This window comes from Clarias gariepinus, chromosome 25, assembly GCF_024256425.1.
Source record: "Clarias gariepinus isolate MV-2021 ecotype Netherlands chromosome 25, CGAR_prim_01v2, whole genome shotgun sequence".
Lineage (NCBI taxonomy): Eukaryota > Metazoa > Chordata > Actinopteri > Siluriformes > Clariidae > Clarias > Clarias gariepinus.
The window spans coordinates 18,397,870-18,423,707 of NC_071124.1; the positions used below are offsets into that span (position 1 = coordinate 18,397,870).

General features: G+C 41.2%; 1 protein-coding gene across 8 annotated transcripts in view; it reads right to left on the minus strand.

The window, feature by feature from the left end:
• LOC128512870 (receptor-type tyrosine-protein phosphatase mu-like) overlaps positions 1-25,838 on the minus strand; it is a 250,241-nt gene that overhangs the window by 164,159 nt on the left and 60,244 nt on the right. For all 8 annotated transcript variants that reach the window (XM_053486353.1, XM_053486352.1, XM_053486351.1 and 5 more), the window contains exon 2: positions 17,007-17,129. In XM_053486353.1, the coding sequence (XP_053342328.1) occupies positions 17,007-17,129 (123 nt within the window). The remainder of the gene's footprint in view (positions 1-17,006; positions 17,130-25,838) is intronic.

Below are 25,838 nucleotides of genomic sequence, written 5' to 3' on the forward strand. Positions count from 1 at the left end.
CAATTATTCATCACTGTCACTAAGCAACATTTACAAATGTCTACACACTCTTATCCAAAATGCTCTTCAAGTGACATTTAAAATACTTTTTTTTTTTTCCTCAATATATTTTAGTGTTCTTAGCTTGGAGGCCTTTCTGATATAAAAACGCTTTGTGGTAGAGCTCTATACAGAACCTTTAAGGGTTCTCCCAGAGGGATGTCCAAGGGACACTTCAGAAGTGAAAGCTGCCGAGACTTGTGTTTCATTTGCTCAGAAACTGACTGGGATGAAAATAGTATGAAGTATGTGAGTGCATTCATAAGGACACACGGGTTGAGAAAGTCAAGCGTAGAGATGACTTGGGCATTAATAGAGACATTATCTGAGATTTTAGATTTTGGAATAAAAGATTTTCTATAGGTTTGAATGGAATCTTCGCGGTGGGCATCATGGTTGGGCTCCTTCCATCTGAGTCACAAATTGTTCAATCTCTTTCCATCCAGAAACCTTGCACCATAACCAGCAAGTTTAGGGCCAGATTCTTCCCCACAGCTACTGTATTAAACCGACGCACTGTTATACCACAGACACCTTACTACCTTTTATCATTCTAGAACTCCATTATTCTGTTTATACTGTATACATACTTAATACACTTTCATGTCCTTATATACTGTAACAGCAAATTCTTTGTAGACATACTTGATTATCTTAATATACAGTATATGTATATCTATACTGTACACTTACATAGATAATCCAATACTGGTTTTATAATAATTATAAAATATCTTTTTGAAAAGATCTTTAAAAATATCTTTCATCTTGTATTCATGAATATTACTTAATAATGCATATGTCTAATATGAAATAAATAATTACACAATATTGTTCCGTGGTGCAGGTTAGGCTGCCACAAGATGTACAGTAATGGGAAAGTAAGGGGCCTTATGCAGGTCTTCAGAGGCCATCAGTGCGACAGGAGTGTGTGAGAGTGCTTGTGAAACGTATGGGAAGACCTTCCTATTTTGAGATAACGTGTGTATATTAATTAAACTTTAAGAAACTAAAAAAAAAAAAAAGCTCCTCCATCTTATCAGGACAGGGCTTTGAAAACTGAAAAGACACTTTCACTTAACTGTGATTGTACTGTACACTTATCGCAATGCTGCTCTCAGTTTCTTACTCTCGAGTTCTGACGATTTGGCTTGTATTGGGTCTTTGTTTTTGCCTTTGTCTTGTCCCCAGGTACCGGTTTTCCTGAAGCTCGAAATAGATGCGCTACCAGGTGATTGCCCGGAAAGCGGCGTCGCCTAGCAACCATGCGTGAGGGTGACAGCGGATCTGCCTGTTCGGCACTCCGCAGCGTAGCCGTCTGCGAATCTTCTTGTTCTGAACAGGGCAATACATTTTGCCTCTCGTGAGACCCATGTTGTTACAAATACTGTACAGGTAGTCCCCAACTTATGAATGTTCAAGTTACGAATTTCCACAGATACGAACAGACCGCGGTTCTACTTCCAGTTTACTCACGGAAGTAGCTCACGTGTATTGAAAAGCATTTCACTGCATATCATACTGTGGATGACTGTGTACGTGACAAATAAAATTTGAATTTGATATTGCACAAAAAATAGATACTGCAATGCACCAGATACCAATATTTACAATTATGAACAATATCTTTAGTGGATAAGTGAAATGTATAAGATGTCTAAAGTCCAGTATATTGTGTGTGGGGGTGCAAGAGAAATAAGTCGGCCTCACCGGTTTTAATGAATTAGTCCGGGAGAACAACGATAGAAAATGACTATCCTCTAATGCTGTCCTAAACAACAGAAAACAGAGTTCACAGTCCAATACAGTGGAAAACAGCTTAAAGGGGAGAGAAAATGGAGTAGAAACAGAGACAAAATGGCGTCCGGGACAGAACGGAACTCGTTTGTAAGTCGTAGACTACCTGTATATACAAGTATACTGTACAATATATACTTTTACAATTACCCAATATGTACAGTATGAGAATTATGATTGAATTCTCATACTGTACATATGATGAAGTTTATATAAAACAAGTGCAATTTGCACAATATTAATATTGTATTGTGCCTTTATGAATACATAATATGTACTGCTGAGTACCAGTACTATGCAATGACAATAAATTTGTATCAATCTACCTACTGTATCTACAACAAAGTAACATGATGGTTTCTGTCTGGACGTTTTTGTTTTTGCTTTCCCTAAACCTGCATTTTCCTGATTCGGAAACTATCATCTCATCTCTAATCCATGCAAATAATGAATCCAACTAGTAAACGCTGATGTATTTAGCGCAGCAGTCAAAAAGATTTCCATGGCTACATTTACTGTATTTTTTTATGTAAACTTACTTTACATACCATATAAAAACTGTTGGTTTGTAAAAGCCAACTGTGAATGGGATGCTCATGCAAAAGCAGCAAAACAAAAGGTAAGTGTAAAATGGCTGCTTCTGACCTTCATGTATAAAGATCATGTGTGGTAAAAAAAAAAAAAAAACACCATTACTGTAATAATGATCATCAAGGCTTAAATAAAAATCATTGAAAAATATTCAGGCATAAAGAACTGCGAGGTTATTGAATACAGAAACTACAGCAGTTGAAATGGAACTGAGAAAAGAAGCTTTGCCTGGACTAGTAGATGCAGCTCTTATTTTAAATTAACACACACTGGCTGCATATTGAAGCAGGCATTCTGTATGTGTAAAACCCATCTCAGTGCTTAAGACCATGTCCTTGACGAAACCCTGGCAGCTCTGACAAGGTGTGACCATTACCTGCATCTGACCATGGTTACACTAATTTACCCAGTGGCCCCTGCTGCAAACTTGTGCACTCTCTGCTTGCTGCGGGGGTGATGCTGGAGGTTTTTTTTTTTTTTCCTCAGGAAACAAGGGATCTGAGGATTCATTAAGATCTGACTGCACTGCTGGGTGGGCTTGTCAGACTAATGTCACAGCTAATTAAAAACATGTGCTTAAAAAAGCCTTTTGAACATGCAAACTTGTTCATGAGCATCATGCAAAACAGCACAGGAAATATAAATCGCACCTTGTGTAAACTGATACTGGATGTTTCAATGAACTATGAATAAGAACAATAGATGTGGTAGGGTAGGAAAACAATACAGAAAAAAAATAAGATCAGAACTGTTTTGTGATGCTTTACATCCGATATTTCCTCATATTAAAACAATTCACTGCACGCTCAAGTGACTGACATGAATGATGTAGTTCGCTCTCAGCAAGTTCATGTCTATTTCTCTGTTCAGTCACTGTGACAAACAAGAAAGCCTGATTTTAGGGAAAATACATATTTCAGGCAGCAATTTGAATAAAATATGAGACAGGTGTGTTTCTGTTGCGAGGGTATAATCAAATGTGGGACTGATTACGCCACAAATCAGTCCCGAAAGTCGGCAAAGGGTGTAAGTTACAGAAATGGTGTCATGTCCACTCTCGTCCTGACCTGTTTCCTATCACTTCCCAGAAAATAAAAAACTCCAGGGAGGAGGAAGGAGAGACCGTTATCCAGCTACCAAAAAGAAAACACTTAACTCGAATGAGAATCCGTTCTAGAAAACAGATAGCAGGGTCTTATTCCATATACTAGGAACGCTCTAGAATGGTAAAGAGACGTAACCAGTGAGAAAATACTAGGAGGATAATTGTGAGATAGTGAATAAAAAAAAACCTTGAGGAACCCACCAAATTTGCTTTATCTAACCTTCTGAGTGCCCTACTGTACCTATCATGTTTGTTCCTGTTTAGCCTAAGAGAACTTTTCAGGTCAAGGTAAACATCATGGATCTCCTGAGTCCTGAAGTCCTGAGGTCCACCATCTGCTTGCTAAACATCAGAATTTCCAGATTCCACCATATCGGTTTATCACAAATTCAGCTTAAGTGACTCTCTCCGATCACCACCAGAGGAAACCATCACCGGAATACTAGCTCCCATTCGGACTCCATTGGGGCTGATCACCAACACAGGTGTCGGCCATTATCCACAGACCTTAAAATAACACGCTCACACTTACCACGTCGCAAAGTCTTGTTTTGCCAGTTAAAATTGTGTCTGAACATGCCTTTTGTGGGGTCTTCTTCTGGTGTGCCTCCTGTAGAATCAGCTTTATGAGTTCTGTGGTCCAAGCCTTGCCTTGTCAACCTATGTATATAAGCTCTACAAACCAGTTCAACATACTGTAGACTCCCCTAGCCATGGGTTCCTAGCCATATTTGATCATCCATACTGTACCAGGTTTAATTCTAGTTTAAACACTAACATGGATCCAGTTTCTGCCTCTTATCTCTGTTTGCCCAAATTCAGGATCAAATCCCCTTTTAATTTTAGCCTTAACTTGTCAATTCCAGTGTTATTGTGGTGAAAAGTTTAAAGAAGTATTGGAGAATTGTTGTGAGTGGCGTTGTTCCACAAACTGCATGGATCTGGTTTTATGCTCTGTTTATTATCTTAGCACAGTTCTTTTATTTCAAGCTCAATTTCCACTCTCGTGAGGGCTCCAAATGGATTTTCGTAATTTCTCTTCATTACTTTGAAAACAAGATCCTGGACAAAACAATAATTCACAACAATATAAAGTGCACAATGGAAAAAAAAGCTGAGAATGGGATGAATAATTAAAACCAAACAGAATGTATTGATCAAACACAGCTCTGAGAAAAAATAATTCTCTTCTATTTTTTCATCAGCATATAGCTGAATAAGGAAAAATATTCTGCACTCTAGAGAAATGTTGACCAGTAAGGGTAAGCAACACCTGATTTAGTTCATGGCAAACACCAAACGGTGTGCCACTAATCATCAAAGTCTATACGTTTAGATGTCAGGGATATTTACTGTAGGTTCATTATGGCTTCAGCCTTGGTTGGGATGAGAGACACATTTTTGCAGTAATGACTGACACTCATTATTTCGCTTCAGTTCAGGTCCTGAACCCTGTGAAAATCATTATGAGGGTGGAAATCAAGATGAAGGGCCACTCTTTGGACCCAAAACCTCCAGGTCTCATTTATTAATAAAACCGAGAGAGGTCACACCGGGGGAAACGCTTGCTAGCTGCACGGAAATGTCAATGAAGACAAGTCTATTCTCACATTTTGCCACCAATCAAAAACACTCTCACTGTGAGGTTAGGCAGGCAACGTGAGGAGACGTGGCCTCAACTCAATTTTCCTTCAGGCCTCTCCAGCACTTTCTCTCTCCTTTCTTCATCCTTTCTAATAGAAAAAAGAAAGGGGAGAAAATAACACTGATGATTAAGTTTTGTGCAATGCTCTTACAGAAAGAACGGGCTCCATGCCTCACCAATACAAGAGAAAAATCTTTATTAATCCACTTGCTCGCACATAGTTAGAAAATATTTGTTGAGTCCAAAGCAAACTCTATCTTGCTTAGCTTTGGGCTTATTGGCCAAATCAGAGTTAGACCTGTCGTTTAATCATCACATCATCACAGCACTCACTTGTTTAATCTCAATACTCTACTTACATAAGAATGAAAATTTAGCAAAAGTAATCAATGCTATTCCTTTGAGATAGCTTTATATATTGAGCAGATTTGACTGGTGTAAGGTTAGGAAAGGGATTTAGTACCTCAGGAGAATCATAGTGCTATGCTTAACAAGAATCAGAAGATAGGCAGATGTATGTGTGGGACTCTTCTTTATTCCCACATCAAGATGAATTCTGACCAATCCCAAGTGCTCCATCTAAAAGATTGACCACCACTTATCACCCCACTCTCTCACTATTATCGCAACCTCTAATTAAAAGTCTGACCAATCCCTCCCACTCTTGCAGTTGTTACTTTTGCTTGTTTTCTTTACTTCAGTTCTCTTAAAAAAAAATTGCAACAAATTTTACATTAATTATTTAAACCAAATGATAAAGCAGTTATAAAAAAAAAAATCCCTTCTTTTCTCCTTCTCTCTTTCTCCTTTGCTCCCCCTCTGCCTTCTGGACCTGTCTGACTCGTCCTGGTGTCTTCTGATTGGAGATCTCGTCCCATAGAGGCCCCATGTGGTCTGTTTGGGATACGTGTGGTGACTGGGGACGGTTCCACTTCACCATGTACACGGTCCTGGCCTCGGGTGAAGCAGACAGCTGTTCTCTGAGGACGTGTGACTGCAGTCGCTCAGTAGTTCAGAACTGGCTTTTCCTACAGTCTACCTGAGCCTCCAATAGCGAACTTAACTCCTTATTAACTTAAACACAACATCTGTTATATAACAGTAGGACTGCAGATCAGTCCCTGCTATCCGTTATCACGAAAATGAGGACGTGTTCCCTGTTGAATCTGGTTTCTCTCAAGGTTTCTTCCTATTGCCATCTCAGGGAGTTTTTCCCTGCCACCCTCACCCTCTGCTTGCTCATCAGGGACACTTTTGAATCATACACATTTTTCCCATTTCATACACATTTCTATAATTTTCTTTTGATTCTGTAAAGCTGCTTTGCAACAATGACCCTTATTAAAAGCATTTTACAAATAAAATTTTATTGAATTGAATTAATGCATTTCCACATACTCTTCCAATTCTGCAGCCTAAATACACTTAAATCCCTTTTATGTGGCCTTTACACACTATATGGCAGAAAGATTGTGGACACTTGACCATCAAACTCTGACCTGATGAACATCCCATTCCAGGTGTAGTCCCCCTTTGCTGTTATAATAATAACCTCCTTTCTTCTGGGAAGGCTGTCCAATAGATTCTGGAGTGGCTAATTTAGCCGCAAGAGCATCAATGAGGTCAGGCATGAAGGCCAGGCGCATTGTTTAGCTGGAACAGGTTCGGGCCTGTTAGTTGCAGTGAAGGGGAAATTGTAATGCTAGAGCATACAAAACCATTTATACAATTGTGTGCATTTAAACCCACAAATGGGTGTGATGGTCAGGTGTACCTGTCCACCTGCTCCAACATGCATGAGGCTTTTATACTTGGGTCCTGGCACATTTTCATTTCTAAATAAAAATTTTAAAAAAGCTTTTGTTAAGTGATGCATGTGCTTGTGAAGGCTGAGTAACGATTCCAAATTTTCCTGTAATTTTCGACTAAGTGTGTAAGCCTGTCCCTGCCAATGTGTTGACTCCCCTTCCAAGGGTGTAGCCCGCCTTGTACCCTAAGTTTCCTGGCATAGGCTCTAGGCCCGCTGCCACCCTAATCCTCAGCTAATGGATAGATTAATAGCCTAAGCCAAATTATTTATCCTAAAATTGTTTATCTTAATGAATTTTTGATGAATATGAATTACAAACAGGGACAAATGCAATTTCCTCTGAAACTACTGCTACAGGAAAGCCAATTCTTTTTATTATTATTTTTCGCTCTTCATAGATGACATTTGGGATTGGCAACAAAAGATGAATTGTTGACTAATTAATTAATATCAGAATTTTGCTTTTTATTTCTGAAACTTTCATCTAGATGTGTTAATAACCTTTAACTTTAACAGTGACAGAGCAATGTGATTGGACGAGAGGCATTCCATGAGTGGTGACAATAGACCACAACATCACCGGACATTCAACTAAATAAATCACTCCATGTCCCCACAGGTGTTCTAGCAATCGTTTATTACACTAAATGTCAGTCGCCAGCATGAGGGAAAGTAGGTCGGTGCGGTCGGCTACAGTATTGTAAAGGGGGAAGAGCAGCTGCCTGCCAAACATCACATTCAAAACCTGTCAAAAATACCCCCATCATGAATTCCATCATCATTTAAGATTAGCGAGTCTATTCCTAAAGCAGCCATGCAAACACAAACCATGACACTCCCGCCACCGTGTCTGACTGATGAGGATGTATGTTGGGATTTTATTTTTTTCTTTACAGTGTTCACAATGTTTATGCCTTTGATGTCAGATACAGAATGGAGGACACACATGCAGTGACTGAGAGATCTACAACTCGTGTACTACAACCAGTCACGTGTTCCTATATTTTTGATAACTTTAAAAATGCGTGGGTTAAAAAAATATTGTTCTATATTTTAATTTGTTAATCATCTTAGTGTAATAATCATCTTATATTCATCTTTTGATCTTAAAACCATATTACAGTGTAGAACGATGGGCTTTACCTTTTCAAGACTTTCAGAGAGGACAGCAGGAACACAATGCTGCTACCTGTCATGGATTCGCATCAGGTGGAAATACAGCTGCACTTGCTTTGCTATTTGCCCTATAATCATATAAGTGGGTCATTCTTCACCTCTTTGACTTTCCTCCTCAGTACAGAGTGTTTCGTCAGAGATTAAACTCAGAAAATCCAATTAGCTTATTTTCACGTCGTGCTTGTGCCTTTCCGTTTTAGCGGTTTTCGTGTCTGCCTGATGTGATTGAAACGCCTGATGTCCTTCAGTCCGGCTTCCTCGCACGCCTCGCATCCCTTTGGAATGACAATGCCAGCAACTTATGGATGCACAGACGGGGGTAAAGTAAAGCATTATGCAGAGTGCTTAATTCAGTTAATGAGCCTGAGAAAATGAACACAACTAATTCAGAGTCAAGACTTCATTAAAATAATGACTTTTGATCTTGAGAGATGAATATTCGGGATTTCTAGATGGCATATTTTAAAACATGCTAACATTTGGCATGAAAATGAATAAATAAAAAGTATTCTATAGAGAGAAAGGAGATTAAAAAACATATGAGAAATGTTAAATTGGGTAGAAATATGACTTATGTATCTGGTGCGATATATACATAAATTCTTTCAAGCGATTACTCGCTGTCGTCCTTGTAGAAAAAAAAAAAAAAAACACGCACCACTCTCCGCCTTAACACTTCAAATAATGAAACTCTCCATGTCAACTAGAAGCTGAATTCTTTCCCGCTTGCACACATATTTTTGCATAGTCATTTACAACCCAGACAATTTTGCATTCAGGCTTAGCAAAGATTGATATAGTATTTAGCATAATAGAGCGTGGGTGGAAAAAAAGCTAATTAATCTAGGCTAGAAGACCCCCATTTCCTTCGTGCCCTGCCTATTATTTCCCACAAGGCTACTCTGGGGACCCACAGCACTGCTCCTGTCAGTCTGCTCCACTCGAAAAGAAGAGGGTAAAGCAAAGACATAAAGACAAACTGCGTGGAGGGGAGAGTGAGGAAGATAGAAGTACTTGAGGGCTTTACTCAGGCCTTTGTTCCTAAAAGAAAAAGCAGCGCACCAATTAGAGTCATTACGGACTGCATTTTATAGCAAGGTCGGATCCCAGCAGGACTTTTAGATAGAAAAGCAACACTTTCACCCGTGGCTGGATTTCCAAAGTATTTGCCATTTATTAGAATCATTTGTTTCATTTGCTATTCCTGTGAAGCAAAACAACTTTTAATTACTAGCACGTTCTCAGAACCAAACATACTGCAAGCAAGATCACTTTCACTAGTTTACTTTGATGAAGCACAAAAAATGACCTTCAAGGTTTACACTTCAAATTTAACACGATCGAAGACTTATGATCTTAAAAACAAACAAAAAAAACAAACAAACAAGAAAGTGTATTTGACTGTTTGGAAATAACCCTGATGTAAAATAATTTTTTTTTTTTACATAAATGAGAACTATTTATATAGAACAGAAATAAATTAACTGTAACAAAGTTTCACAAACCCCTAAAGCCAGATTAATTTTACAAACAAGCACAGTGCTGTGCAAAGGTAGATTAAATGAAAAAAGTGGGAACAAACGTTTTACTGCGTCAGGCTGCAAAGTACCTAAAACACTTACTCATCGTCTATACGGCTTTATCCTGTATTCAGACCGAGGGGGGGGGGGCCTGGAGCCTATTTCAGGAGGCTTAGGGCACGAAGCTGGGTACAACCTGGACAGGGTGCCAATCCATTGCAGGGCACACACACATACTCTTACTCACACACCCATTAACACACTATGGGCAATTTGGAAAAAGCCAATCAGCAGGTCTTGGTGGAAACCCACCAAGCACGGGGTGAACATGCAAACTCCATGCTCACAACGATGGGAATCGAGCCTGGCTGGTAATCGAAACCGGACCCTGGAGGTGCGCGATGACAGTGCTAACCACTACACCACGTGCCACCCGTACCTAAAACATTTTTTTTATGTGTTGTTTATGTAACGACCCTTGGCAGCAAACTCATTTTCCCTCTCGTCTTTTCCACCCACTCAGCATTCAGCATCACCAGTATACTAATCATCGGCTTGATCATCTGTCATCATCTGCATTTGATTATCAATGGTTTATGCCTTAAATTGCGTACATGTTTTTCATGTTTTGATGAATCATAGGTCACTGTGTGGCTTAACAAACAAAAAACATCTTTCTGAAACTGTTTAGGTACAGGGACTGGATTGAAAATGAGAGTTTAAAATGGGAGTCAATAAGTACTTTCAGCAAGCCTGGAAAACTATTCCTCAGGATTAGGTTAAAAATAAAGTAATTTTTTTAAAAGCAAAATATGATAAAATGAAATGTGTCTCAATACTTCTGTGTGTGTATACTAATATTATGGCTATTTATTAGAGCCAGATAAAACCCATGCAACCCATTTCTATTAAAACTGTCACTACAGTCTAGGTGACTTTATTTATTGGCATAATAACTTTGATTTTTAAGGGACAGTTTAGGGTGATTTTCACCACTGTAAAAAAATTAGAAAATTGCAAACCCTCTGGTTATGCTTTAAGGACCCCATTGTGGCTCTGTGACACATTTTAGTCCTCTTGTTGAGCTCAAACCTAGCAGGCTCAGTCTTTTATGTTTAAAAGGCCTGCTGTTAGACAGTGGGCTGTATGTCAGTGGATGGACCTCATGAGAGAAAACAGTGAGGCAAAAGAAAATGAGTAAAAGAAGCTGAGAAGGTGCAACATGCTGTGTAAGGTGTGGGTTTAATTTGTGGACAATCCAAGAATCTGAAGTCAAGATGGACATACAGGCAAAAGAAAAGAAATTGCACAACATAGTAAGAAATAACAGGGAATAAGCAACCACACTTATATAGGTGGGAAAAAACTAAGTAACAAACTCATGATAAGACCCAATTTCGGAGACAGAAAAGAAACAAAAACAGAGACATATGGAAAAATAGACAGGTTATAATGCTAAAAATATTGACAGGATAAATGAAAAGGTGTGATTATTTTCATTTCAATTGCATCTGTCAATGGATGTGATATACTAGGCAACAAGTGAACAGTCAGTTCCCAAGTTGAGGTGTTGGAAGCAGGAAAAATGGGCAAGTCCATCACCTAAACCACCTCCCACAGTGGGCACCAGAACTGGACCAATATGGCATAATGGAAGTAGGTGGCCTGGTCTCATGAATCAGGGTGGCGTTCTGCTGGAAAAACTTGGGTTCCGTATGTTGCTTTGACACATTCACTTATCTAAACATTGTTGCAGACCAGGTACACCCCTTTCTAGAAACAGTTTTCCCTAATTGCCTTTAAATGATAATGTGTCCTGAAACACTGTAAAAATTCTTCAGGAATAATCTGACGAGGATAACAAGGTTTAAGGTGTTGCCTTGGCCTTCAAATTCCTCGGATCTTAATCCAGCCAGAGCTGTTACTGCTCCACACATCAGTGCACCAATTGTCAATGGCCAGTCACCAGAACTTTGTAATACTTAAGATTTTTCAATCAAGAGAGAAAGAGCAACTGACAGGCAGCTGAGAGTTTAGTGACTGTTTAAATCTGCTATAACATTATTGATAATTAAGAACCATTGAACAAGAGCGAGTGCTGTTGTGCTGTGCAACCACGAATATGCTAGTACTTTTATACAACAGTTCCACAAACACCATTTATCACCAACAGATCATGATAAGTCCATCCCTGCGAGGATCTTGAGGCATCCAGAGAAGGACTACATCCAGCTGAATTCTGCTTCATGGATCTACACATGCTGCTCCAGAGCTCCCAGTGATCCAGACCCCACTCTGTCCTCTGCACCTGCTGATTCATCCCTATGCTGAACTGGACTCCATGATAACTTAGACAACTTCTGTTTTATCGAACTTCTAGCAGCCCAACACACACGATGTCGTTATATAATTCCTGTTATCTGTAATCACCCAAATGAGGATGGTTTCCCTGTTGAGTCTGGTTCCTCTCAAGCTTTCTTCCTGTTGCCATCTCAGGCAGGGAGTTTTTTCTTGCCACCGTCGCCGACACCTTTGGCTTGCTCATCAGGGACTTTCTCATTATCATCTAAACACATTTTTTTCTCACTAATACAACCTTCCATAAATTTTCTTTTCACTTTGAGAAATAATATTGGATTGAATTGAACTGAATTAGTTTGTTCATTAAACCAGATGTTTTGCTCTGCCAACACATACAGTAACCTTCCACACCTGATGATGTTAACCAGGGTGGCCTTGATTAGAGGTTACACAGGGATTCGTACTTCTGTTACAAGCTAGTTATGTTTGTAGCTTGCTTTAGGTGTAAATAAATCAACTTTGAAACAACTTAATCCGTCCACTCTGATTGCTCAGTTGAAACTAACAGTTGTATAACTTGAGTTTCCGCTCATTGAACACCCCCACATCTTGAAGTGACTTGTGTTGGGTAAAACCTAAAAATAATATAAAGGCAGGCTGTGTTCTTTGCAGCTAACTGCTGTTAAATAGGTCAAACATTTTATGTCAATTGATCATACGCAGAGCGCTACAGTTGTTGCAGTTCCTTATGTCTTTAAACGCGTCACTGCAGGGTGTCTCCAGCACACAACAACAACAAAAAACACAGGTGTTTTTCTTTATTATTTTAGATTTTGCTATCCTTTGGCTGTTTTTTATTTTGGAAGAGCTCTTACGCTGTCATGATTTAGTCAAATTCACAACCTGTTTTTAAGTATTTTAAAATACAGGCTTTCGAGTCGATCAATACAGCCGCTATGGATGCCTATTCTGTAACACGAGAGTATCTATTTGATGTTGTGTGATTGATTTGCCAGCGATCTCAACCTGCTTTGATCTGCAAACATAAGAGCTCCTTCAGGGCGCTTGAAAATTCTTCCAAACACAGCAACGTTGGGCAAACAGTCATGTGCAGTGGTCCTGGTGCCTTCTGCGCCAGTCATGAGGAGGCCAGACGGCTGCAGAGGTGACTAATCCTCACTGCTGGGTTTTGTGCATCTCTGATTATGCACGTTTGTCTTTTCGAGGTCTGCATGTGTGTACATGTGCACATGGGTATCTTTGTTTATTAAGGACATCGGCCGTGATCACATTGCTGGGTGTTCACGTGAGCTTGTTTATAATTCATGATAATACGGTCAATATGCTCAGAGAGAAGTGACTAAATTGAGTTTGCATGTTTGTGCGCACTTGCCATCTGTGGCCATCTTGCTTATGATTCATGTAAACATGATTCCTACAGTATTAGTTGGAAGAAAAAAAAACACAATAAAAACATGCCCGTACTCTACAGAAGACCAGAGTGCCGTGCACTTTCTCTTCCTCCGTTAAATCCTTCACGTAGGAATTGAAGGCAGACAGACACAACGCTGAAGGGTGGATCAGCGCATTGACTGGTTTCGTAAGATGTTTAAAGAGAAAGAGGGAGAGAGAGAGAGAGAGAGAAAGAAAGCCAGAAACTGCTAATCACCTCCAGTTAAAGAGATAATGTCGAAGAAGGCCTTGTAAAAGCCCAGCCTGAGGGGACAACACAATCACATTCTCATGCAAATGAAAGCTTCTAGACAAATGATCGGCTTGGAAATGCTACATCGAGACAGAGTGTCCATTTACAGGTCAGAACTGGGCGCTGGATAGCATTTTATCCCCTCCTTCTTTTCACAGACACACAGACAGAGAGAGACAGAGAGACACACATACACACACACACACACACACACACACACACACGCACACACATAAGCGCATGGACACACAGATCAATTCCAGCAAAGTAAATGTGTTTCGCTTTGTCAGTTCATTTCTCCTGAGTTGCAATCATCCACACACACACACGCACACGCATACACACACACACACACACACACACACACACACACACACACACTTCAATACAACACAAAGGCACCTCAGAATTAGTGCAGGCTCTTATTAAATTCTATGGCTCCCGCTCAAGTGACTTCCCTTGTCACTCTGAGAGAAAAGGGAGTGCAGTGTGTGTGTGTGTGTGTGTGTGCGTGTGTGTGTATGCATTTGTGTTGTGTGTACTTGATTTAAAGGGAAAACAATATTCATTCAATTAGGGTGCTATATTTGTGATGATGTGAAGAAAAATGGATTAATTCTGATTTAATCCTGTAGGTGCTGACTGTCTCGTCTCTGCTCCCGGCTCGTCTCGAATCAAATGAAAACGTATCAATAGAACCAAAAGAGAAAGGGGGGGGGGGGGGGGAGCAAGCAAGAAAGAGAAGCGAAGATACAGAGGGGCATGAGAAACTAAATATAAAATAACATTTCAAAACGCTTCAGTGCCGTTGATGGTAAAAATATTCGTATAGTTTAACAGGTTTTTATATATAAAAATTCAATCCACAACTTTTGTTCTTCATCTCATCACCTGGCTGAGACAGCGATATTGACGCGAGAGCTGCCAATGCGGGAAACGGTGATCTCATTTTAGAGTCATTAATTAATTTGTACCTGCAGTCAGATTTGTAGCCTTTTTACTGTTGGGAACCTACTGGTGGGATGGAGTGACAGCTGGGGTCATTGCCGTATCCCCTTTTTATATTTACTTCTGCCACATTTCTACAAGGCTTAATCTCTTTAAGCGTTGTCCCCTGCAGGAACGGGCTTCGGAACAGCTTTTATGCTGTTTTATGGAATCATAAATCCATGCAACATGATGTTAATTACACTGTAAAATAACCGTTTTATCTTACTTTGTCTGTCAACAGCCTTGTCCTTTGTCTGAGCTGTATTTGGTTATATTTCTGTGCTCCGTATTTGCTTAGGTGGAACAAAAAATTTAAGTTCAGTGTGCTTGTACAATCTGAACCAGTGTCTTAATGCTTTGCATGTCCTTTTATTTTAGAATCTTATTCAGGAAGATCAGGGTGGACAAGCAGCTTGGGAATCATTAAAATTACTGACAGGTCATTGATTATCTGCTTACAATGGCACCTGTCAAGAAGTGGGACATTCACTGCCTGGTCAAAACAAAGTCACAGTTGGAATTCAAATACTTAAGAGGCTTTGATCAGATAATTACTGCGGTAAGTAATATGTTTCAGCTAACAATCACTTTGGGAAAGCCATCAGTAAAAAGAACAGTTATGTTTTATAGTGAAAGTTAAAGCATTTACTCATACACAATTCAACAAGACATTAAAGGATTGGACCTAAACAGTTGTGTGGCCATAAGAAAACCACCTGTTAGAGAGGAGAATTCTAATTACAGAATATAGTTGCTAAAAATGATGAGCACCTTGCACCCTGCACCAAAAAGACAGTGGGCACATGCACATGATTTTAGAAAAGCGGAATTTTATGTCAAGACCTTCAAAAGCCTCAGGTGTCGGAAAAAGGCATCACGCATTGACGTCACTTAACATGATGTCACCTGATATGACATCACACAAAGTTATTAACCACTTTCTGGCACAAGTTTAAGGCATTCTTACGGCTGACCTGTTTAAGATATCAAAAATCCCTTAGCAATTTTGCATCCATCATGTATTGAGATCACAAGGACCCGGTTTGGTGACGATCGCATAATTCCCCTGGGAGAAGTATATCAAATTCCATTGGGTGCTTTCTGTATACAACGCAACATAACTGACTTCCTATTGAGTTTAACCCATGACGTACAATGAGAAAGTTGTTTTTAAACTCTAAATTAAATGAGCTCTAAATGTGCACCAGATTTCGCATGTATACGTGCAAGTGTGTATGAGCAGCAAAATCTTGTGTGTCTTTCAGACAAACCAATGGCAGCAAATTCCAACCTGTCTGCCAATTTGCATGACTTGTTAAGTATGTTAAAACCCCCCAAAAGCCATGGATGCTAAAAAATATATCTTCTATCTCCTTAGAAGAACAAGAGGGCCCTCACACACTATGATAACATAGGACTGACATTGTAGTGCTTGGCCCTTAAAAAAGTTTTAAATTTGCTAGAACATAAAGATTGGACTTTGGAGCAATGGGAAAAGGTCATGTGGCCTGATGCCATCATGCACTGAAGCCAGTGAACATGCCTCTGGAGACAGTTTTATGATCTGGGGTTGCGTCAGTTGGTCAGGTCCAGGCTTAGTAACGAGTGACCCGGTTATGACATGCAATGGCAAGATTTTATTTTCAATCATGAATCGGCCACCATGGAGTTCTGACCTTAACCTTAATAAACGTCTTTTAGATGTGCTAGAGAAGAGTCTACGGAATTGGTTGACATCTTTTTTTTGCAAAATCTTAAAAAATGTTTGCAACTCTGGTCGAAAAATAATGTTATGATGCAGCATAAGATTTTAAACAATGGCACAGCAAATGCATGATGTAAATAAAACTAAATGTGGTCCAACAATATATAAATATATACAGTATATACTGTATGTGCATAAGCCTAGGGAAGTTAATGCACCAACGCTTGCGATTAAGATGGATTGTTTAGTGTGTAAAAAAGGGGGAAAAATGTCCATTATTACCATTAAAAACAATCATTTATTTTCCTAGGGCTCATAGAAGCATGCTGTCCCGTGTGATAGCACTATTATTGGACATTATGGACACTCTGTGTGTCTTTAAACATGTTGATCTCTGTTTATCAGAAGCCACAGTAATTCAGTTTGGACTTGCTTAAATAGTTTTGTAGGAATTTAAGCAGTAATGTAGCTATAATGTAAATGTACATACAGCGCAAACATACAGTCCAAAGAGCTAAAGGACGTGTGGGATTGGTGTATCGCAGTTACAAGGACATGCATGTGGGTGGTTATTTTTGGGTTGTAAATCTTGCGTGCTTATGAGTGTTTATGTAAAGCTCACCGGGAGGCATCCATTGGTTTGCGGTGGGCTTTTCTTTTGTGTTGGCCTGTTCCCACTCAAGGTCGTCTTCTCGTCCCTGGCTGTAGCCGCACACCGTGAACGGCTTCTCGAAGCTGCAATCGCCTGCGACAAAAGAGAAGGGGAATTAATGTCGCTGTAGCATTTTCCATTAACTCATCCTGCAAATAAATGAACATATAAAGTATGTTCTCTCCCCCTATTTTTTCGCCTCCTCCTCCTCCTCTTCCCTGGCTAATACGGGTGTTCATAATGCAATCTGCCAAACAATGAGAGCGGCTTTAAGTGAGATGGAGAGAGGGATGTGTGCGCCAGGCGCGCACTAACATATATTACCATCATTAGGCGCTCGGCAGGCCAATTCCACAATGACAGAAATGAAGTGTCCAAACTCCATCATCGTTAAGCGGCGTGCTCCTGTCGCACCATCGGGTATAAATTTGATTCATTTTCCCGCTGGTATGAGACCAAACTTCCCTCGCCGATCATCTTGCGTTTAGCTCTCATCTATCCTAATCCTTCCCGCGGGATACACATGTGCATTCACAGATGCAGGAAGTTCATGAAGATGTGACCGCACGCATGCAGAGATTTGTTTGTGTCTGTGCCATTATTTTAATGACACCTGAGAAAAGAAGAAAGTAGAAACTAATTTTTGTTATAAAGCCATACTTCGCATTGTCACAGACTCTGCTTTAGCATTAAAAACTGCGGACAGAAGCAATAGGCTTTTAGCGGCAATATTAAGGAGGGAGTTTTATGATTTTGCACTTTTGCTTAATTTTAAACTGATAGAGTTTACCCATTTAACCACACTCGTTACTTAACTGGTCTTGTTTTCGGAGCTAACAAGGATAAAAAATTAATGGCTACAAAGACAAATTGAGTGTTAAAAAAACACTCAAAAAACAAAAAAAAAAACAGAGCTTTCACATAGTAAATGTGCTTATCCAAAATGATAAATTATGAATATAATGTGCTCTTCACACATCCTTCTGGCTTTTTCCTTTCCTACAGTGGCCTCTCAGCCTATCACGTTACTGTCACCAGAAAGAAGGATTTTTCTTTTCTACTGCTGAGACACTTTAACAGCACTTTATACACAGAAGTACTGTAGTTGCTGATATCTGAAACACGAACTGCATTCAAGTCAAACTGGGACTTGTGATAAAATTATTCGTTTTAAAACTGATTGACATTTCCAGAAGACTTCAAGCAGGGTATAGTGATGACGCTCTTAGCCGTGGTAGAACATTTGTATGGTGCAAATGTTTTAAAGCCGGCTGTACGTCTTCTATGTGAATGCTGAGGTGGCTTTGAGCCCAGTATAGTCGTTCCAGTTAATGTTCAATATGTACAACGCCTGATCTTTTAATAGACACATGTCTGTGTGAACTGTGGAAATAATCATTCACCAACACCACTTGCACATTACAGGAAGTCGGCTGGGAGTTATTGCCACATCACCGTACAGTCCTGAATTCGCTCCAAGCCATTTCTAAAGTTTTAGGAAATGAAAGCAGTTCCTGAGAGGCCAGAGTTTTAGATGTGCTATGACAACTTTCTACCTTGATGGTATCCACGTACTTATAAACAGTGTTGGGGGACGTTACTTTTTAAAGTTACTAATTACATTACTAAATTACTGTCATTAAAAAGTAATCAGTTACATTACAGCGTTACCTTCTGATAATAGTAACTAGTTCGAGTAGTTTTCCACTGCAGAAAATGAAAACTCCTTTGTGATTCCTCATGCATGTTGTTTTAGTCAAGACCTTTATAATTATTCTACCCTCATCACTCCATGAAGTTTGGCCCATAACCTGTTAACTACTAATACCCCTATCTCACCTACGCAGTTTCACGTGGTGGCCACAAGAACGGTTCATCATGATTCGCCGCAAGTTTTGGCGCTGTGATTAGCTTTTCATCTTTCCGCAAGTCATTCCTCGCATAGTCAAACCGCATAGGTGAGATAGGGGTATAACAGCAGGAATGTATGACAACTTGTGGAAGTTTACAAAGAAAAGCTCTCTGTAAAACCTCAGCATGAAAGGACAAACGGAGGATGGTTCGGTTTGATGGTGTGTTGCTAAACTATTGTAATAAGCCATTACAGGAGTGCATGTTAAACTGTAGAGCTGGGTTAAGTGAGCAGTTGAGCGGTAGGGAGCAGGTGCACATGATTATTGTGATTTTAACCACCTCACTCAGAAATGCAGGGAAAGGCTTTCCCCCCTCTCGCGTCTACACACTAAGTGCGTTCTGAACAACCTTAAGAGAGGCCTGAAACATTATGCGCTCTCTACGCCAAATGGAAAACAAAGGTGCAATGCATCAATATTTTAAGAGGCCACACACAAAGCTATAATAAATCTATGCAGGGGCAGGAACATGATTGCGTACACCTCCTCAGTCTTGGCCTCGGTCATGCACGTGAGCAGACGTGTATGCGCCATCTGTCATGTGTTTACAGTCACACTCGGGCACTTTCTCGCTTCTGGGAAAGTCCGAAATGTCGAGCTCTTACTCTCTCAGGGCTTTATAGTAGCCGTGTATCGGCACGCCAGGATCAATCCATCATAACCTCTAAAGCATGATACGCAATTTTCTGGAGTGTGTGAGCGCGCGCATGTGCGTGCGTGTGCTTTTTGTTTTGATGCCTTCATCTAAGAGATGACATTTAAAGCAAATGGCCAAATGAGCCTGCAAATGAGTCCCAGCATGCTCTCTTTCTCTCTCTTTCTCTCTCTCTCTCTCATCATCGGCCTGTCTAATGGCATACTTTGGCTTTGTCGTAACCTTGTGCGAAGCAAATTCTTGTGTTAAGATGTTTATGTGTGTCTGTTTGTGTATGTCTCTATGTCTAAGTCGTTATTTGGAGGCAATCAGGATTTCTCGCCTTAGTGTTTTTCATGGTATGTCTGGGTCTTAAAGCCAGCTTGTTAGCTGATAGCTGATTGATACGTCTCTATTGAGTCTGGATTCACGGCCTGGCTGCTCTCGGCTGATGGATTCAGGCTTCTTGTCTGCCTTGGATACGGAGACAGCTTTAAGGAGTAGTCGGTGAAAAGAGAGTGATAAGACAGGAGAATGGCCTCGTCGTCATTTTCTCACAGTGCTGTCAGGGGACTCGGGAAGCGGCGAGAGAAACTCTTCTATCTGGGAGGCGCAGACAGAGACGTTAAAGTAGCTACAGCCGTTCTGATTTTAATGCCTCCAGATTTATTAGGGTTTCAATAATGCGTACTAGGGGTAGGCAATAAGTGAGGGATAAAACGTGAACGTGGCATGCGGTTAGAGGGAGAAAAATGAGATGACACAGGAGCGTGTCAGACTGGCATGGAGCAAAGCTAGTAGCAGGAAGAGACGGAATAATGATTCACTTACACTTTTGGTGAAGATGCAAAACGGACAGGAGAATTCACATCTATGTTTAATAGTGAAAGTAACAGCATTTCCACACACAATGCAACAAGAGTGTACAGGATTTAGTGTGGCCATAAAAAAAGCCTCACTGAGTCTGTATACACTGTATACAGGGGCCTGGAGCCTCTTCCAGGAGACTTAGGGCATGAGGCGGGGTACACCATGGATGTGGTGCCAAGCCATCACAGGGCACATACACACTACGGGCAATTTAAAAACACCAATCAGCCTAATCTGCTTGTCTTCGGACTGTGGGAGGACACCGGAGTACCCGGAGGAAACCCACTAAGCACGAGGAGAACATGCAAACTCCATGCACACAGAAATGGGAATCGAACCCGGACCCTGGTGGTGCAAAGCAACAGTGCTAACCATTGGACTTTGGAGCATTGGAAAAAGTTCATGTGGTCATCAGAAAACGGGAAGCGCATGAAGTGATGAACTCATCAAGCATAGCGCCCACTGTAAAAGCCTCTGGAGGCAGCATTATGATCTGGAGGTCACCTCGGTTGGTAAGTTGGTAAGGGCTTACGTGCCAATAAAATAAGGTCAGCTGATGACCTGATCATGACCTATCACACCATTTCATTTTTTTTCTTTTAAATCCTTGAATGTACAGGATTATTCCAGGACTCAGAGTATAAAAGTGTTTTTGAGAACCTGAGGAATAGTTTTCACAAATGAACTGGCCACCACAACTGGTCGGCCATAATCAAAGCTCAAACAACATCTTAGCGGGTGTGATTTTTTTGGGGTGGTAAATTAAGCCACACCTTCTGACTAATCTCAATTGATTGAACCAGAATTCGCTAAGGATGTCCGATCTAAAGTCACACCTCTTGTAAATGTCAATTTCACAACCGTGAGTCAGATCTACAGTAATATTCATCTTTATATCAGCCCTGGTGTTACTTATGCTGCTGCTGGTATCACTCTTTCTCTAATTAACAGAGTCGGTCAGCGGTGTGCCAACAGATCCCTCTCTGTCTACTAATGAGGACCCCGAGTGTGTTCACCGGGTCACTGGGCTGGTTATGTGGCCCCAGCTGTGCATCCAGATGCTCAAACGGCTTGACGAGGGAGAGCCAAACCATGGTGGCGAGACGCGGTGCCAATAGTGCCAATTAGCTCAGACCAACAAGGCTGCTTATACCAAAATCAGACATCCATTCACCATCGAGCACACTTGGCTTTTTTTTTTTTTTTTTTTTTAATGCTGGAATCTTAAACAGTCCACAGTTCAGACGTATCAACAGAAACGACAATCGAGAGCGCAACCATCCTTAAGGCTGTTCCTTAACAGCTTCCCAAGAGAGGGATAAACGTGCCTTGCGTCAGTCTTCCTGAGAGATAACCCTTCTTGTTTAGTGCGTTGTGTTTCCCACTGAATGATGCAGCTCTGGAAAGGCAGGAGCAGGTTAGCATGCTGTTTAATATGCAGTGTCGTACATCAAAAAGACAAATGCGGTGAAAACGAGGGCAGTGGCAGCCTCCAACGTGGCAGCTCCACGGAGAAGAGCTGTGGCTGTCAATGAAAGCTCTCTGCTGAATACTTCACATGCCACTAATCTTTTGTATATTTTCAAAGGCCGTTCCTGCCCTACATGGGGTGCTTGGAGCAGCGTGAAGCCCTTAGCGTGTGTATGTGTGTGTGTGTGAGAGAGAGAGTCTCTGTGAGGCCCACAGCATGTGTTGACAAACACTGACTTAATGTCAGTCCATTGATCATCCGTGTATGCATTCAACAAATGTACGTCTGCTCCCGTGCGCATAAATCTTTGATTCTGCAGCCTGGAGTCGTGGGGTCTGAATTTGCTTCCATCGTCGTGTGTGTTTAGTCCCTAAATTTTAACATCGCACCAAGAACATACACACCCTTAATGCAGAGAGGGGGCATTTTGTGATCACTTAAAAATAAATCATCGAAAAAGATATTAAATTAAGGATTGATTGTGTTTCAGCGTTCTACTCATTGATTGATTGATTAATTGACTGATTGATTGCCCCCCATCCGAGGACCCTGAAGAGGTCCTTGGGGCTAATTCCTTCACTCGCTGCCTCAGATCCAATCATTTTGTGGCAAATTTTAAATCATGTCTTTGCACGCGTGTCTCAAACGCCATCTCTGGGGAGTCGGAGACACGTGCGTGTGCGTGTCCACACGAAGGTCATGTCTGGAATGAAGTCACTCCTTTTGTCCTTGAAATGAAACCCGATGCATTATTTCACTATTTACCCCCCGGGGTGTCAAACAGGGACGACTCCTGCAAATAAAAACAAAAGGGAGAGGGAAGAATCGCGCATTCAAATGAATCTCCCGTCTTTCCTTTACTGTCTGCCAGGTTCGGGCTGTCCCTGGATGCATCTTGTTCCATTAAAATCCATCAAAAATTATAACAGTGCTTGACAAGTGTGCGACTAAGCTGAAAAATGTGCCCTTGGTGAAAATTGCAAATGGTTTTTGTTTGTTAGAGAGCTTCTGACACTCAAGTGAAAAGCAACTTGGCCGGTATATTAGGGGTGTCTTGATAGCACTGTCGCCTTACGCCTCCATGGTTCAGGGTCTAGTCTTTGCTTCTAACTGCATATGTTATTGTTCCCACCTACTGGAGCCCCTCAGGGATGCGTTCTCTCCCCACTGCTTTTCTCCCTGTACACCAATGACTGCACCTCTACAGACCCCACTGTCAAGCTCCTGAAATTTGCAGATGACACCACAATCATCGGCCTCATTCAGGACGGTGACGAGTCTGCTTACAGAAGTGAGGTTGAGCAGCTGGCTGTCTGGTGCAGTCTCAACAACCTGGAGCTGAACACGCTCAAAACAGTGGAGATGATTGTGGACTTCAGGAGGAACCCACCTGCACTTCCCCCACTCACCATCATGAACAGCACTGTGACAGCAGTAGAGTCATTCCGGTTCCTGGGCACGACCATCTCTCAGGACCTGAAGTGGGACATTCACATTGACTCTATTGTTAAAAAGGCCCACCAAAGGTTGTATTTCCTTCGCCAGCTAAAGAAATTCAACCTGCCACAGGAGCTGCTCACACAGTTCTACTCAGCTGTCATTGAATCCGTCCTGTGCACTTCAATAACTGTCTGGTTTGGCTCAGCTACGAAAACAGACATCAGAAGACTACAAAGGACGGTTCGGACTGCTGAAAGAATTATTGGCACTGCCCTGCCCACGCCACAAGAACTGTACACATCCAGAGTGAGGAAAAGGGCTCGGAATATCACTTTGGACCCCTCACACCCAGGCCACCTTTTATTTGAACTTTTGCCGTCGGGTCGACGCTATAGAGCACCTAACACTAGGACAGTCAGGCACAAAAACAGTTTTTTTCCCCAGGCAATCTCCCTCATGAACAGTTAAACATCAACTGTCAATAAATATATGTGCAATATTGTGTACAGTATCACAGTGCAATATACTGTATAATACCACAGATTTCAGATATTTATATAACTTATTTAAAAAGTATCTCACACCCTACTCCATTTAATGTCAAATGTTTTTTATTTTTTTTTTTTTGTCGTGCTGTTTTTGTCTTGTCATTTGTTTTCTGTTCTGGAAGCTCTGTCACTAAAACAAATTCCTTTTACGTGTAAGCGTACTTGGCAATAAAACTCTTTCTGATTCTGATTCTACAGTCATGAGACGTGCACAGTGGACAAATAAAAAATAAAGAAGGGTTTGCATTTAGGCCACACCCACATTTGTTTCAAATCCACATTCAGATACAAATACACAAACCCTTTTCCATTTTTCTTCCAGTAGCAAGGCTGTGATCGTCATATTGTCACTTTGAATAATAAAAGTGCTTCAGAAATCTAAATGTAAATGCAACCTCTGGACAACATCTGGACGCCTAAAATAGTTCTGTAGTCGAGAGAGAGTGAGCTGGTTAGCTCTGGAACAACAGTGCATTTCTCTGCATTTTACTGCCTCCCGTCTACGGCGGCGTCAGGTAGGCAACTGAGGCTAACCAGGAACGACAGGTTCAGTAATCGACCAAGCCTGTGTGTGTCAAAGGAGGAAGTGCTTTAAAGAGATTTCATTTTCTCTGCAAGTAACAGAAGGAGAGGAGGAGAGGAAGAGGGAGAGAGAGAGAGAGTGAGAGAGTGAGAGGACTCCAGGGCCTGAAGAATTTGTCCCCGTCACCTCCCTCTCTTTCAGGCTCCATAAACGGTTTACAGGGAGGCGCTGGCTGAAGCTGTATGTTATTAAACAGGTTTGCTCCTGCGTGAGAACACACAATGGTCTTTAGAGCCTCGCATTCTGAGCATTTTCAAAGAAATCTATCCATCTTTTTAGCACGGCGAGCCAGGGGCAAGAATCAATACGGCTGCCCCTCAATAGAGAAGCCAATTTCTCCTAAAGATTTTCCAGTCAGACTTAAAAGGCCTTTTGTTATTGCACCTGGAACAAAAGTAAACTTTTAACGCTAGGAGATGCAGGGGGAAAAACTTCTCAATGGTACACAATGATGGGAGACCACGTAGACACAATGGTACGGCGGGCACACACACGTTATGCGCACTCAGACACTTACAGTACAGACTTAACATCTATTAAAAAATAGACTAGATAAAGAGCCTATCTGTAATTGTATGACTCAGAGTGGAGCTTTATTCACTCAGGACTACTATTGTATCTGTTATGAAACCCGTGTGTGTGTGTGTGTGTGTGTGTGTGTTTTTCTTTCTTTTCTTTTTTTGCTTTTAGTCAATACAGCAAACTAAAAGAAGAAAAAAAACCTGACACGCAGTGACCTGAGTAAAGATCTGAGCAGTTCAATTACGGAGAATTAATGCCCATGTTATCGCTGTAATTAAAACCCTGACACCATATATCACAATGTACGTGTGTATGTGTGTATGTGTCTACCCAATGCTAAGCAGTAAGCAGGCCTCAATCTATCTTCACCTCTCTCTCTCTCTTTCTCTCGCACACACACTCTCCTGTCTCCCTTCTCCAACAAGCATTTGCAGCGCTCTCTTCTTTCCCTCCCTCTGCCACTTCAGCAATTACCGGCCTTCATTGTTATCCTGCTCCTGTAGGAAATCATTCCTCCGCTCGTTCCTGCTCCTTTTTAACGAAGGCCATGCTTTCCCCCGCCTGCATCTCCCTTAAGGCGCATGCCACCAGGCAATCTTAAGCAATTTAAAGCCCAACGCCGAAGGATCTGGTGGGTTAGCCGCCCGCGCGGTAGCCTTTAGGGATCATCGGCTCTTTTCCTTCGCCCCCCCCCCCCCCCCCCCTATTTCACTTATCTATTGGCAGCTCCTGCCAAGCCTCTCTCTGTCTCTCTGTCTCTCTGTCTCTCTCACACACACACACACACACACACACTCTTCTTTCCTCACTGGTGCCGAAGT